General features: G+C 44.0%; 1 protein-coding gene across 3 annotated transcripts in view; it reads left to right on the top strand.

Annotated features, from left to right (window-relative positions):
- DENND5B (DENN domain containing 5B) overlaps positions 1-16,800 on the top strand; it is a 117,392-nt gene that overhangs the window by 27,240 nt on the left and 73,352 nt on the right. Inside the window, exon 2 of one of the 3 annotated variants that reach the window (XM_065631958.1) lies at positions 4,389-4,447. The exons of the other annotated variants lie outside the window; for them this stretch is intronic. Coding sequence (XP_065488030.1) covers positions 4,408-4,447 — 40 coding nt within the window. The 5' untranslated portion in view covers positions 4,389-4,407. The remainder of the gene's footprint in view (positions 1-4,388; positions 4,448-16,800) is intronic. 3 annotated transcript variants of the gene reach the window in all.

The following is a 16,800-nucleotide window of genomic DNA, read 5'->3' as shown; positions in this document are numbered from 1 at the left end:
TTTTTTGTCCAGTTTTTTTATTGTAGTACATTGTTTTAAAAAGCTGTTACTGAATAATTGAACATGTCTCCAACTATACTTTCAAATGAATCTTATTGCTAATGTGTGAAAAGTAACAGATGCCTTAGGGTAGCTGTTATCTTAATGTTCTTTGGGAGAAAGGTGTAATTCCATACAGTACGCCTAGGTATGCCTCACTTTTTTGGTCCATAATTTTTTATTTCCCTTGTTCTGAGAGCTGCCTTTAACATCCCTAGTCTACTTGAGCTATGTATTTGGTTGGCTTTGTTCCTATGACTGGATTTCTTTTAAGATAGCTGACTTGCGTTTGTTCATATTTCGTCAAAGAAGGATAATGAGCTAAAACTGAGTCATTTTTTACTTTGAAAGATTAAGTAACATTTGGCATATGAAATTTACTGGTTTGAGTGAATGTTGCAGTGAAGCTGTTGTGTTACCTTCACTGTTCAACCCGTCGTCTTGCTGCGCTCCGTTAAACAAAACGACAGCTACAGGAAACATATGGTTTCAGTTTTAGTGGCACAGTGTGTTAAGCAATCCACGATTTGTGTTCTTAACCTGTTTATTGAGCCTGGGTTTTTTTAGTTGCCTCCATCAGTAGGATTTGTTTGTTCTAGGGTGGCTGGTGTCAGGCTTCCCCTTGCCAATTTATTGGCGGGGCACTGCGTCTGTTTACAACACAGATGTCTGTCTCCTACAATACAGTCATACAGTTCCCATTCAAACTGAGCTTTTTTTTTTTAAGAGCCATTTGAATGTTTTTAATATTCAAACCCATTGCAGTCTCATAACTTAACCTACCAGCTGAAGCGAAGGATTTTAAATGAGACTCTTCACTGCCGTTCCTATGGTTACACTGGAACAGAAACCTACTAAATAGGAGCCGGCAGGGCACAGAAAATCTTCTATTAACAGTTGCTGTCATTACTGCAACTTTACAATTTCCAATTTCTTTCATTTTCTTTATTTTCTCTTTAAGTGGAAGCGTATCTTTCTGAGGATTACTGGCTGCTACTGTTGGAAAACAGTAGCTAGAAAATGATGGAGACAGACCCCCTGGAAACAGGGTTTTGTTCTGCTTGCAAGTGGATTTCCCTCTAAGAGAGAGTTCCTGGGTTAGCTGTAGGTGACTTGCATGCAAACTACAAACCAGTGTCAACATACACATTCACATCAGATGATAGGAGTAATAGGTGGTATGTTAACTGCTGTCGTGGGGAATAATAGATATTTAAAGCAAACAACCAGCAATTCCTTGAGCACTGGAATGAATGGAGCCTGGGTCTCCTGCAGATCTGCCTTGTGCATGATTGGTTTTTACCATTTGAGAACAAGCATGAGCCATTCCTCGCAGCTGGGGCATTTTGTAGTGTTGGCCTCACATCACGTCTCGGGGTGGGGTGGGGGGGAAGCTCACACAGCAGCACTGGTGGGGACCTCTGGTCTCCTTCTCCCATTCTCATCCCTACCCTCTGGCAGAGGAGTCTCCCCATTTGCCCAGTTTTGCCATCTATTTTTGCTGGCACAGGAGTCTATCTGGCCATGGCTGCAGTCCCTGGATGCTCATCCCTCGGGCTCCCTGGAGATTTGGGGGAGGGGGGGTGTCAGGGCACCAATCTGACCTTGTCTGGAGGTTGGAGAGGGCTCCAGGGCAGGGCCTGGAGGGGTGCAAAGGAGAAGGACTCAGCAGTCAGTGATGGGTCTGCCTGGTGTCCCTCGGACCCTCCCTGTATCAGTGAGAAGCTGGTGCAGCCTCTCTCCATCTCTCCAGGGTTGTGCCAAGCAGGCAGCTGGCGGCACCGGCCCGTGTTGGGTCTGCTTGGAGCTGCCTGTCCCCAGGACCCCCTTCTTCTGCCTGACTTGCCTCGGGCAGCAGATTGAGATGTCATTTCTGTTCTCTCGCTGCCACTGGTGGACACAGTTTCCACTAGAGAGCAGGGTGAGCGGTAGCTGCAGGAGGGCATGTTACCTGTTACCTGCTTGGGAACTGGCCTCCTGTGCTCATTCTCGTTCCTGTTTAAAAGCATTGCTCTTGTGAAAACACCCTTTAAGCCCTGTGGCATGAGAGCTGTCTGAAGTCAGCTTTTGTACTGCAAAAAGCCTGGGGTAACCAGGCATCCATATAAATAACACTTGAGGACACATTAAAACAGGAGACTGTTTATTCTAGCTGCTTTCTGGATATGTGAGTTTCCCTTGCTTTTTAGATTATTGTAAAGGATGGATAGAAGACAATTGTAACAGAGGAACAAATAAAATCCGACCATAATCACATAATGCAAGCTTGCTTTCTCTTTGATAATGCAGTTTATGACTCAAGTCACGTACAATTTTAGGGTTGTCAAACCAAAGAAAAAAGTAAAGAAATATGGAGTTGTAACAGAGACAGTTTGGGAGGGACTGAAGGGAAAGTGGCAGGACTAGAAATTGTGAATTAGGGGTCTGCTTCCTGCTTTGAATAATTTTAAGCTGTGTTACAAGCTCCAGCAGGCATCATCCTATGTATCTCAATAGTAAAGTATCAGTTATACCTGGGGCCAGTGGGGTTAGAAATAACAATGAACTGTTGGGCCACTGGGAGGTAAAGCAGCAAAGCAACAATCTGTAGCAACATGTACGTATTTTTCAATTGCACTTTGTGATTAATTAATTTCTTTTGGTGGTGGATTCTGCCCTTTGAGTCAGCAGCTCTGCTCTGACCTGTGGTTGTTACCTGGCTCCTGGGTTGGGGCTCCTTGGGGGTTCAGGTGCCCTCACCCCGTGTCCTGCTGCTGCCAGGGAGCCACCTGGCTGTGTCCTGCCATGTGCCACCTGGGAGTGGCCACCTCCTTGGCACTGCGCTGGTTTCTCCAGGATGTCTGGAGGATGTAAGGTCTGGCACAGTAATGGTGCTCCAGTGCCCTCATGTCTGGGACAGCTACCCTGAAGAAAGGGAATGTCTTGTGTTCATCACTTGACCTGAAATCTCTGTTGTGAAGCAGCTTGAGGTAAACATAAGATTTTAAATTTTTTTAATAAATCACAAGATAGAAATGTGGACAACACAGTTGCAAACTTGAGAAACACTCAAATGGCTGAACAGAGATGAAAGTAAAAATAGACCTGTGGTTTCTTGGGACTACCTTCTGCCAGCCAAATAGCTGGCTGGTCCTCCTTTCTTTGGAGATCCTTAGGTCCCTTTAATGCCCCTGATCTCCCCAGGAGCCGGTCAGTTGTGTGCTGGTCTGGTGCCTGGCTGAGCATTACATGTCAGAGGGCTGATTGCAAATCACTAGAGTTTTCCACATGAACCTTATAAATTTACACAGGTGTAACCACGATCAATGCACCTTGCACACTGTGAAGGTTCACTTGAGACCAGCAATGACAGTTAAAGTCTCTCAGGGCGACTTACGCAACTTAGTCATAGGGAATAGCATAGCAAAGAGATTAACAGAAACTCATTTGACTGACTGTTCTCTGAGGGCTGATGGAATGACGAATGTGCTGCTCATCCTGTGCTGGATGTGAGATTTCTGCTAAGCTTCATCTGTAATAATCTTTTCGTGGAGGTGAATTTCCAGCACTGGTATGGTAAATAACTCCCCCGTGGTAAATTTACTGACCCATTTAGTGAGCGTTGCTGACTGCTAAGAGCCTGGCCTTTTTCCCCAGTCTGCTACTTTCAGGGAAGTAAAATTATTGTTCCAGAAGCTAGTGGTTTATTGGTGTTCATCCTGAGATGCTTAAAATGTCCTTCAGTCTTTGATACGGTTATCTTCATGTAAACACATTAAGCCTTGGAGATAAAATGAGGAACTTCAGAAAAGCTGTTAACTGCATGAATAAATTCTGAATGTAAAATTAGTAACACTTCAGTCTTGTCAATATATAGACAAATAGAAGTTCACTTTGTACTTCCCCCACACTTCTGTGTCCATTTTTGTCTCTTAACAAAGTTTCTGGTTTTCTTCTCAGTATCATCAGTAAGACTGGCTTTTTCTTTTCCCTGTATGTAAAAGCTGTCTATTGAATGGCCGATGAGGGGAAAGTTGTATAGATTGTGACCAGAGACTGCTTTCTGCTTGGCCAGGTCCTTGTGCACTGAGTTCCCCAAATGGCTTAAAACACTGAGTTCCTTTAGTCTGCATCTATAATAGATGCTGAGAACTACTGGGAAATATAAATTCCTTCTGTTTCCCTGCTGGGCAAGATTTAAGTCTAAGGCGGGCCAGCAAAGAGCTTAGTAAAATTCCTTCTTTTGGCAGGATTTTGATTGGAGTTGCTTGTGGGGATGATGAAGTAACAGCTAGTAGCTCTGGGAACCTAGTTGTGGTTGAGAGCCCTACTCTGCCCTGCAAAGGGTGACATGCCTCCTTCTTCTGCAGGTACGCGGATAATTGGAAGATGCTGTTTATTGCCAAAGTTAGCTCCCAAAGTCCTTCAGGTGTGTACTTTATTTGTTCTTAATAAGATGGAGAAAGGTACTACCTTTTCAGCCAAGGTGCTACAGTTGTCCTGGAACTTGGGTGTCATACCTGAGTGGAGAGAAGAGACTTTTTTTTTAAAGTCAGTAGGATGCATGAAAATAGGTTGACTAAGCTTTATGTCTGACTGGTTAAGTTTGGTTAGCTGACGTGAAACAGAAGTTCTGTAACCTCTTATAACCTAAGAAAGGTTAATCGACGCATTTCCTTTCACTCTTTCAAAGATAAGATTTGCTTTACTCTACCTCAGCCCTCCTTCCAGAGGTCTTGAACAGAACTACCTGAAGAGATTATTTTGGTTTGCTTCCTTTGCTCTTTCTGCTTTTGAAGAACATATGGGACCCAAATCCTGTTAACAGGAAAAAAGATTTTTTTTTTTTTAATGGACTTCATTATTAAGCTGACACATTGCTCTGTTGAAGTGTTGTAGCCTTTATGGAGTAAGCCTAAAATAAGTAGTATCTCTCTTAAGTTGCCTGTAGTTGCTGGGATCTCCTTTGTTAGCTAGACACATCACTTGGGAGATCCCACCCAGAGCCTTCTCCAGGGCTGTCTGGCTGCCAGTCCCTGCTCTCACACGGTTATTTGAGGGCTGGTTACGGGGATCCCCATGCACATGAAGCTGGGCAGGGAGCTTTTTGTGTTTGTGCATTGACTGAAAATCCTGGGCCACTGGATTATGTCTGAGATCCTTCTTGCATGTCTCCTTCCATTGTACTAATGGTGCGCTTCCTTTCTGTGGAGTAAGCCATTTTTGGTTGATATCGCCTCTCCTGGGAGGTGGGAGAGGGAAATTTAGACCCAATCTCTCTCCATTCCAGCAAGTAAAAACCCCCAAATTGAACAAATGTTTCATGCCTGAAGTGTTCTACCTCTTATGCCATGTAAAAGCAGACCCTTGCTGTTCCCTTAGCAAGGTGCTATAGCTGCATTTTGTGGGGACACTATGCTTGTAAAACACTTGAAGCTTGCTTGCTGGATCGGGCCATACAGGGACTGGAAACAAGGCAAAGTGGTGCCTGAACTGTAGCTGAGGTGGGCAGGAGCTGTTTCTCTGGCAGCTGAGGAAATGTGATGGGAGGTGCCCAAGGAATTTTCAGGCTTAAACCAGAAGTTACTTCACAAACCCATAAATCCCCAATCAATGACCAGCCAGCACTGCCAGTGCCAAAAGCCAGGCTTTTCATCTATATAGAAGGAACATCCTATGGTGCTGTATCCACTTCTGGATATGGGTTTAAAGCTTTTTTTTCAAAGACCAGAGAGCTCAGCAGTACTACTTTTCCATTAAATCTGTTTTGTAAAGAGCCTGAGTAATACCAGCCTTGCTGACAAGCAGTTCACGTGCAAGGGTTGCCTCTGTGCATGTGCTGCCTCTGGGAAGATGATGGATTCTGTAATTCATGTCAAGAGTTCTGTGTGTCATTCTGCAAACAGAGGTGATGCTTCAGATCAAATCAATAGATCACTCCTGAGCAGGAAACCTTTCAAACAGGATACCCTGTGCATTTTAAAAACAAGCATCATAGCTAATACTGGTATACAGGTGCTTACTGACAGCATGCTGATAAGGGCATCTTATTTTAGAAACTTTTGTAGATGCTCTTTTGAGCATCTCTGAGGTTGGCGAGTGTCTTTTACATGTGGGGAGTCAGGCCATAGTAGCCCAAAGTGCTCCCCAAGGAGGGGAAGAAGGAAGCGTATGCTTAAGTGATGACAGGAGTGTCCCTTCAGACTACACCAACAAACAGAAGGCCTACCCTTAACCTCTTGCTATTCAGGCGGCTTCTGCAGCTATGCATAATGCAGTTTTAGCTGAACCATCTTAGCAAAAAATAATTTGTTTTTTTATCTTCAGATTGAATCTTTCTCGTCTCTTCCTTCTTTCCATATTTCCCCGTCTCTAAACAAGGAGCAGCAATCATCTAAATGAGTCTTTACTTATACTGTGTCTCTCAATCTTGGTGCATCTTAATTTTAATTATGTTCTGTAAACTAAACAATATATTGCCAATCTTAATGCTTTTGCACCTAAAGACCATCTGTCCTTAAATATGTACCCGAATGAATTTAGAAAACATGTTGAGTTTGCCTTTGGCAACAGTCTGGAGATGTCTGTGTGCTCGATAAGCTTTATGTTGCTACCCAGTAAAAGCATTTTAAGTTAGGTGGATAAATACAGCGTGATTCCAGTCATTCAGCATAGGAGGAAATCAGGACTGGAGGAAGATGTGGTAGTGAGAACAGAATCTTAAGGGCACTGGGAGGTGGGGGGTTTATGGAGGCTGGAGGCTTCTTTCTTCATAGAGCTGGATGAAAAAAGAGAGAAGGGGGAAAATATGTTCCAAGTGTGCACTGACTCTGGCTCTGAAAAAAAACCTGAGGACATTCTGTTTGTAATCTTTTCCCTCAAATCCTTTATTTTTAAAACTACAGTGCTTACCTGGGCAGAGGCTGGGGGGAAGTTGTACTGTTTCACTTTACACAAAGCTTCTGCTTCCCCCGTGGCTTATTTGTAGCCCAAGTGATGGGGCCTGATCAAGCTGCCTCTCGCACCTTCAGAGCCAGGTTGGCATCGCTGGCTTTTAGGATTTGCTCTGTCCTTCTGTCTCATGCTGGGCTAATTTAGCCTCATCTTGGTAAACAAGAAAAGGGTCCTTATTCAACAGATTTGAGCTGGAGTGACTGCAGCTGTCGTCTGGCCTGTGCGCAAACCAATTTTGTTCATTCCCTTGCCTGGCAGGAAGCCTGCACCAGAATTGTGTCGGGACTAATCAGCATTAAACTGATGTTGGGAGGGCTGCGGTGGGCTGCCCTGTAGCAAGGCAAGAGCAGCGAGGCTGTTCAGGAGGGATTAGTGTTAAGTCCTGCCCGGGTTGCAGCTGCGCAAGGAAAGGCACCAGAACTGTACAGAGTATTTTCCGTGGGCCTTGTTATGAAAGTCCCTAGCCAGCTGCCAGAAAAAGTGGCTTCACAGTGAGAAATCAGCATGATTTGCTGTATGTGTCCATAAATATAAAAGCAGGAGAAGGTACAGTGTCCGTGGAGCTGAAATATCCACGAGATACAGGTGGTGCCTTTGAGCATGCTGGGCTTTCTTCTCCTGGAAAGGCAAGGCAGGGGAGCATGAAGAAGTTCAGTGTGTGGTCTCCAGCCAAAAGATGGTAGTGATGTTGCTGCTAGTCTTATGTTATAGATGCATTAGTACTAAACAACATGAAGGCTGGGAGGTGGAAATATTTTTGAGAGGAGATCCGAGGCTTGGCAAAGGATGGTTCATAGCTCTCATGCTTCATGGTCACTGTTTTTTCTGCCTGGTATTTACACTGCAGATTCAAGAGTGTATCCTGGTTTGCACTAAAAGCATTAAATTGGAGAGAGGCCAACATATGCTTTTTCACTCCAAAGATGCTGAAATGTCGATGTCATACTTTGCTCTCCCCAACCTACAGCTATTAAATTGTCTTTGCAGTTTTTAATGTCAAAAATTATTTCTGTCTCAGTCCCGAGCAGCACAATTTAGCTTTGAAGTTGATCCTGCTTTGAATGGGGGCTTGTACCTCCAGAGGTCATTTCCAACCTGGTTATTCTGATCCTCTGTTTTTCACAGGTGCGTGTTTTGAATAATTACTTGCCTAAAATTCTCCATCTTCCCCTCAGACTCTGTTAGGGGGTCTGTCTGTTTGTGTATCTGCTCAGCATTAGTCATCCCTTCCCTGAATGTAGCTGTAACAGTTCATTGTATGATTACATAAAATTGGTATGCTCCTGTATTATCCACAATGGGCACAGCCATGCTCTAAATAAATGCCTTTTAGGCTTCCTAAGCCTCTAGGTAAATCTGCATCTGCCTAAATTTACACATCAAAACTCTTTTCTAGTGCAAAGCTAAGCCCAATGAACTTTTGAACTGAGTCGCTGCCACATGTTAAGTGTCTTGTCATTGTTGAGGAAGCTCATTTAGGGGGAGCAAGCAGACCGTATGGTCTAAGATGCCCCAATTAATTATAAGCTACACAACATAAGAAATCCTCCTTCTCAGGGAAAAATCATTAGCCACAACCCTGTCTGAGATGAGTGAACAGAGACCCAGGAACAGATCTGCTTTCTGAGCACTCTCATTGCTAGAAAAATCTGTCAGGTCTCTGTGAAGAAGGGACCAAAGTCCCCAGCCTTGCTCTGTGCTTACTCATACGTGAGATCACCTGTGGGGACCTTAGCGAGACTCCAGCTGCTTTGGGTGTGAGGGTGTGACAAGGTGCAATGCTGTCTGACCAAAGGTCCTGTAAAACCTGAACGCCCTCTCTGCTGAGGTCTTCTTGGGTGGTGTCTGACAGTGTGGAGCATTTGATGGGTGTGAGGTTATTGATTAGGCAGAAGAGTATTGGCTACCAGCAGTGCTTTCTGAAACACTACTTTCCTAAAGGTCTGTTTGGCCTGAAGAAGGCTGAGAGGGGATCTCATCAATGCTTATAAATATCTCAAGGGTGGGTGTCAAGACGATGGGACCAGACTCTTCAGTGGTGCCCAACGATAGGATGAGGGGCAACAGGCACAGACTGAAACACAGGAGGTTCCATCTGAATATGAGGAAAAACTTTTTTACCTTGAGTGTACCAGAGCACTGAACAGGCTGCCCAGAGAAGTTGTGGAATCTCCTTCTCTGGAGACATTCAAAACCCGCCTGGACACATTCCTGTGTGATCTGCTCTGGGTGATCCTGCTTTAGCAGGTGGGTTGAACTAGATGATCTCCAGAGGTCCCTTCCAACCCCAACCATTGGGTGATTCCATAAAGGGAAGTGAAATAGTTTTGGGGATATACTTAAGTGGGAGTAAAAAGTTAAAAAACCAAACTAACTAAATCAAACTAAAAAAAACCCTTAATGTTTTGAAAACTTGGTTTCCGGCTAGGCACTAACAGAAATAGATGGACTTTCAAAGTAGCCTCCAATGCACAGATTTGAATAGACATGGAAATGATTGGTCCCCACAGGTATGTGTGGAAATTAGGTATGAACCTCTATGACTCTGCTATCTCTGATTTTTAGTTATTTTAATTTTTTTTCCCGGGCCAGTCTTGGGTGAGAAAAACCTGGCTGGTATGGAAGCTCTGTCCCCACTGCAGGTGGGGAAGGCTGGGGAGGATTTGGTCCCTCATCACCCTCACCTCCCGCACTGCAGAGCAAACTGGACCTTGCAGTACAGAGCACATCTCTCAGGTTTCTCCTTTGTCCTAGCCATCTTCTAGCAACATCTTAACCTGCACTGTTTGTGCTAATGATATGTCTCATTCTTTCCATTACAAAAGTGATCAAAAATAGGTGCTTTAAAGTGGGGGGGCAGGGAGGGGGCAGTAACAGAAGCTAGATTTGCTGTAACCCAAGCCCCGTTTCTTCATCTTTCCTTATAGACTCTTCTTTTTTTCATAAGCAAATAATCATCTTTTCAGAGTCTCTGGTTCTTCAAAAGCGACTTTCCCAAATGCAGTGTTACACTTGGATTCTGGGGGCCTACTTTTCGTGCTTTAATCATATGCAGTGTGCTCTGCTGACAGCCAGTGGCTTCAGGCTGTTACCTTGAAATTACTACCTCTTACCATTTCTAATGCAAGAGGTTGTTTTGTTTTTCTAATTCGAGGCATTTGACAAGTTTGAGCCCCCTTCCTGTGGGAGCACAGATGGCAGCTAAAGGGATGCTGGAACGATTTCATCCCTACCTTGGTGATGACAAACAGCGTTTCAGGAGAGAGTGGCGAGGCTGTCTCTGCGAATGTGTTTGAACAGATCCCGTGTCCCTGACAGACGTGGAAGGGATTTGATGCTCCCTGTGATGGGTAGTGCTGTGATCTGAGGTGTTACCTGCTTGCCCATGCTCTCCTGCTTGATCGTTGTGTCCAGGGCTCCCCTGCTGTCCAGATCTCAGTTTCTCAATTTCTAATGCTCTTATGGAGCTTGCACATGTAATGTTATACCAATCTCTTCCTAGTTTTGTGGGGGGTATGGTTTTCTCTCTTCCCCCCTCCCCCGTACAAAACTCCAAATATCATGACTATCTACCAAAAGGTGATTTTCACATTTGGTCACTTCTTTGAAATTGTGAGAAGGTGTAAGAAGAAACAACAGGTAGCATTTTTAAGGCAGGAAAAGGTCTACCTTATAGGCCAGAGAGGCAACTTGGTGTTCTAGACAGAGTTGAGGCTGCAAAGGAAGTGCTGGATAAGACAAGGCTGAAATTGAGCTTGTCTGCATGATATCCCAGCTGGAAACCTCCTTTTTCATGGTGCAGGTTGCCCTGCAGCAACTCCAGAGCTGGTCCTGGAAGAGCTGAAGCAGCCAGAAGTGCCTCGTTGCCTCTTCTGCCTCAGGGCATCCTGTGAGAAGCACAGATCTGCTGTGCCTGTCAGGGAACTAATTATTCATCTCCCAGGAGAAGGCCTTTCCAGGAAAATTCGACCTGATTCAGCTCATTTCTCCATCTTAAGGACCCATGTGTGAGTTTCAAGTTTTGTATGTGACCAGGTCACATGGGCGAGGGGTTTAAAGAAAGAGACAACTTGGACTTGAAATGTCTGGAGACACAGCAATTTCCAAGTTTGTGATCTGACTTGGGAGTTTTGTTTTCTGAATAATGCTGGGGGAAAAAAAAGCTGTGGTCGAAAGCTTTTCTTCTGTTTAAAATGATCTAATTTTATAATTTAAAAAAAAAACCCAAAACGACCTATGCACATTTATGCTTCTTCTTGTAGTGCACTACTACTGTATTGCCTAGCTTTCCCTGTACCCTTTGTGAGCTAGATGGACTGGTGCTTAAAAGTTCATTTTGTAGATGTGCAGCTTGGTTTTTTTCAGTTTTTGAGATGTTGTGGTTTTTGTTATGCTTTGAATGTATTCCCTCGTTCGGGGTAGCAGTGTCAACATATGCAGTCCTCCTTCCTCCTGCTCTCCTTCACTTACTACTTCCCACCCTCCTACAGTTTTTTGCACAGATGTGATGAACTGGATGGCAAGATTAATCCAGCTGGGGGCTGAAAAGCAGCACGTTCCTCTCTGTTCTTCATCCCTCCATCCCTGCCCCAGGTATCCTTCAGCTGGCTCAGCTCAGCGGTGCGGTTCCCTGCTGGAAACGCTTGAGCTGATGAACCAAAAGCTTGGATGCAGGGCTGGGAATGAGAAGAGGTGAGATGAGGAGCTGCTTGTGGTGCCCGCAGTATTGCCGCTGCTGCTGCTGGGTGTCTGCAGTGTTGGGGAGCACCTGCCCCCCGGGCTGCCAGCCTGCAGCTCACCTAAGGCCATGTGGCCAATGAGTAGCAACGACCAAGATACAACCTGGGAATTGTGTTTGGGGCTGAGGTGACACGGGCTTGATGTATGTATTGTTCTGTTGTAGCCACTGAGGTTAAAGCTCTCTCAAAAGAGCACAATTTCCAAAATATTAAGTAAAAGAAAAGTCAGAGGAAGGGAAAAGCTGACCTTCTGTCAGGACAGAACATGTACTGAAATAAGTGCTTTTGCTTCTACATGTTGACACAAAGCTGTGATTAGACACATTTTCAAAGCAGAAACTAAAAAGGCTTAGGAAACATAAGTTATTTTAGACAATGTTGATTGTATGGCTTCTTCAACATGCCCTGACAGTTCAGGGAGATGAAGCAATGTTGTCTTTTTGCCTACAGAAGTGCAAAACTCTGTCAGAGAGTCCACCTGGATGACTGTTGCAGAGCCATGTGAGTCTGTGTGTTATCATTTGGGTAGGGCGACTGCACTTTGACCTGAACTAGAGGAGGAGATGTACCTCTACAGGGCTTGGGTTTTGCTGCCATTAAGTCAGCTGCTCAAGATCTACCCCTGCGGGCTGCTTCCAAATCCATCACCTCTTTAGGTGTGGAAGAAGCAATGGAGAGGTGGGGAGGTGATGCAGCCTAGTGCCATTGCAGGATCATTACAAGGCACAATCCTCCACCCTCGCCACAAAGTGGAAAGTGTTGCTGACCTGAAAAACGGCGCCCAGCGCTAACCTGCAGCCTGAGCCAGTGTTCTTGGAAAACACCAGTACAAGAAAGGGAGCAGGAAAGGTGAGGGAGATACCTAGAGAAACTCTCCAAAGAGTTAAGATCTCTGAGACAGGTGGCAAAAAGGTGTTTTCTTTGGGAGAAGATTAATCTTGAGTAAAGGGTTAACCAAAAGCAGCTCCAGAACTGGTACTGCACTAGTTTAATAGCCGATTTAAAATACCCATTTCCTCAGGCTGTTTATAAAGTGATACTCTGATGCCATGCAATACAGATTCAGGTTGAAGTTTCATATTTCTGTATTAAAATAAGTCATATTCAGGCTGTCATATTGTTATAAACAGAATAAACCTTGCTGAATTCAAAGCCTGCGGTGGATTCCTACTTTAACAAACAGCCTTTTTCAGAGGCAGGAGGAGTGTATTTTTGAAGCTTTGTTGTTGTGGCTTATAAATAAGCTTCACTAGAAGTTCGAATGTTTTTTAATTCTTTCACAACCCTTGAATTCGCAGCTGTAGGATATATGTGAGTGCTCAGATCCCTTTGATCTGGTGTACATACATACTCTTTGTCAAAGGGGAATTCTGTTCCCCACGTGCACCGCCTGTTCCTGTGATGACTCTGACACCAGCCCCATTGGACTGATTCTCTGTACACATGTGAAGCCCTTGAAATATTCATTATATTCTATGGCAATCTGATACTAGTGAATCACCTTACAGTCATTTACAAGGTGGTGTTTTTTTCAGCCTGACAGTAAAGCTGCAGGCTTTATGTAAGCAAATATCTAGTAATCCTTGTGCTCAGCTACCCTTTGCTTAGCTTATTTCTAAGTAAACTCACAACTATGTAACTGCTGAGATCTGCATCATTTGCTGTCACAAATATTTATAGTTTGGGTCTTTCCTCTCGTGTGTGCTTTCTATGTAAGTATCCCCCCCAAAAAAGTCCTTCCTTAATGTAAATATTTAATCCAACCTGTTAACCTTTGCATTGAAGAGGTATCCGCCAGGGATGCTCTCAGCTGATTTGCATCTTGCAGAATAAATCACCAGAAACCTGTCAAGCCCTGAAGATAAATGCAAATGCCTGTGTCTCTTTAATCTGGCACGTGTGTATCCTGTCTGATATGAGATGGGAATTCTAATCCCATGGGAGCAATGCAGGAACCCCTGATGCTACCACAGTGCTGTGAGGAATGATGAGCCAGCTGGTGTCCAGGTTTGAGGACCATCTTTATTGTTGCTTGGGCCATTTGGTGGAGCTGGAAAGAGCTCCGGGTGCAGGGGACAGACTTTGAACCTCTAAGAGTGTTCCTGCCAGTCTGCTCTCTTTGGGAGAGAGGGAGCATGCATGTGTGTGATTGGGAACACGTTACACATCTGCTCTTTCCTACACAGAATAATGCTCTTTATCTGGTAGCCTTATGCATGATAGGGAATGTAAGTGGGGACTATTGGAAACCCATCCTTATGCAGCATAAACAACTCTCTTCTGTCTTGATTGAAGGAATAGCAACTTCTTCCTCCATGAAAAATGATTGTTCTTGTTTTCTGTAACAGGATGCTCTGATTTAGCTGTCCCACATTGTCACACCATCATTTTCAGAGTTGTGCTGCTATGCCCATGTATGATGTTAGTCCTCTTTCCTTTTACATGTGCTTCCCTGTATTTATTAGACCTCCCAGACCTTAACAGACTCACAGAGACCGTAGGTACTAATGTGTGTTCAGCTATGGTGCGGACTGTGCCTAATCCAGCCTTGATCTGCTCAGTATGAAATACTCCATTTCTAACATGCGCTCAAACAGTTACTGAGGCCTCCAAAGCAGCATGATGTGGGTTGCTTCATTATATGAACCATTTTGTTTAGCTCCACAAAATTGCCCTTTATGCAAAAGGAAAAGTGTAAAATATCATAACTCCTGTTGGTTTTTCATGAGATGTGTGCAGTGGCCAGGAGGGCTCTTGTGGCTATTTGAGGTGGCGCTAAATGATTTGCTTTTGAATTAACCTCTCTGTAGTCAATGACAACTTCTGCTTATTTAAAAGTGAGAGCAGCAATTATATGCCTTCTAACCTATGTATTCTTAGTGTGCCAATCAACCTGGAGTCCAGGCACTAGAAGATTAGTGGTAAAGAGGAAACATTTGCTTAAATGCCAGGTAATTTTAGGGTTATTTAGATCTCTGTTCTCTGCTGTTTCCATCTCCACTGGCAGGACACTAAAACAGCAGGCAAAATAGGCACCTGGGGTGAAAGTGGACTTCAATTTCTTACTTACCTTTTTGTGCATCTCTCCAGCTCCTCTTTCAAAGGCCCACCAGCTCTTTTCAACTCCATTTCAGGCCAGGAAACATGCTCTGTCACCTTTTGTGGCTCTCTACATTCCTGTTACCTTTAGGGTCTAAAAACATTCAAAAAAATAATTACTGTTTTTACATGAGTGTCTACTGCTCTACAGAGGGATTTTTACTGGAGTGGCAGTGGAAATCTGAGGGGAAAGGAAGTAAGACATTGGTTTTCATTGCTGAACTTTGCCAAAGGAGATACTTTTAAGATACAGAACCCTCTGCGTTGATTCCTTTTGCCTGTTTTGTGGGACTTTACCTGTGTTCTTTAAGAGACCTTGTTGATGACAGTGGAAGATGTATCCCAGGGTTTAAATCTGGGTTGTTGGGAGAGCAGGAAACCCCAAAATACACTGGAGACCATACTTGATAGAAACCTTGAAGTGGTACTTTTGGGGTGCACGAAGGTTAGGGATGCACCTGTAGAATCACTTCCAGACATCTGTGGGAACAAGTGAGACAAGGGAAGAAAGGGTCTGAGCTGTAGGGGCATTTTCAAGCTTTCTCAATGGAGATCCACCTTTACAAAGACGCTTTGGCACCTAAGACTCCCCAAGGCATTAGGGGAAGCCAAAAGATTTATTTTCTGAGCTCCCCTCTGTAGGGATCTGAACCAAACCTAGAGGCATGGTAGAAACGCTGCTGCGCTTTCAGTTTCTCATCTGGAGTCTAGTTTGGATCTAGAAATTAGTATGGGTCCACACCTTTGGATTTGAATCCTGACACTTTACTGTGGCATGGTGATTGAGTCCTGCTTTCAGCATTCTGTATTTTCAGCAGACTTGGAAACTGGGAACAAAACAGTCAGCGGTGGTAAATCATAAATCTGTTTGTTTATGCTTTTCCTGATATGTATAGAGCTCTGCTGCAATGAAAAAAACCTAAAGCTGTATCTAACTAGTCATGGTTTACTTAAGCATAGAGGATATTTTTCATGTGGCTTAGATGTGAAATTACTGTGCACTGATAGCTTCTTACTGATCCTTTGTGTAAACTCGCTGGCAGCAGCCTGATCTTCAAACAGTTTCTAAATGCAGGTGGTGTTGACCAAGACATGTAGGTTCTTGCAGAGATGTTTGTGGCAGAAGAGGTATTTTAACTGAATAGTACCAAGAACTGATCTTTCCTTCAATATGATGATATTTTTGCCTTTTAACAATGTTCTAACATTTTTAGTTGACAAAACTGCATTGTTGTTTTTTCAAAAGCTAATAAAACATGCATAATTCAGCACATTGTATAAATGTCTTGTTACTTTGGTGGCAGGTTTGCCCACAGTAGAAGCATTTGCAGCAGTAGGCTGATCTCCAATTACTGTGATACACCTGGGTTAAAGCATCTGAGAGCAATCTCCAAACTGAAATGGTTTCTTGGGTGGCTCTTAAGTGGATGTATCAGCTCTAAGGTCCAGTGTGGCTGTGCAGGCCACAAATCCTCCTCTGCCCATGTCTTCGTTTCTATTCACCACTATCCTCCATCTGGAAGCTCTGGTAACTTCAAGCCTTGCCTGCGGGTGCTTGTGACTTTTGAGTATGTGGAAAGCTTTTGTCTTTTAGAAAAGGATTCAGTTGTTGAAAACTGGCTGAAGACTGGCTCTTGGAGACTGTCATAAGGACAATTAATTGTTGGCAGCAGCTTAAACAGCAGTTTCTCAAAGACCCCTGAACAAAATCAGTTTGTGCTGCACAAAGAAGTGTTTCTACTTCATGCTGATGAAAGAGCTTTCCTGAATATAAGAAGCAAAGTTCTTTCTTTGCTGGATCTCCTTCATATCAAAACTGCATATAACTAAGTTTTCATAAAACTTTGCAGCTGCGGCTTTGACAGGCAAGCATTGCCTCGCTGTAACCCATTGCTTCTAAAGGATATGGGAAAAAAAAAAAGTAACTCTATACAGTGAGGAGCTAATTCTGGGTCCACCCTCTCTAAATTCACCTCTTGCCCCACCAGTA

The sequence above is a fragment of the Caloenas nicobarica genome, chromosome 1 (genome assembly GCF_036013445.1).
Source record: "Caloenas nicobarica isolate bCalNic1 chromosome 1, bCalNic1.hap1, whole genome shotgun sequence".
NCBI classification, from domain to species: Eukaryota; Metazoa; Chordata; class Aves; order Columbiformes; family Columbidae; genus Caloenas; species Caloenas nicobarica.
The sequence above is the reverse complement of the archived record's forward strand: the minus strand, read 5'-3'. Positions and strand labels throughout refer to the sequence as shown.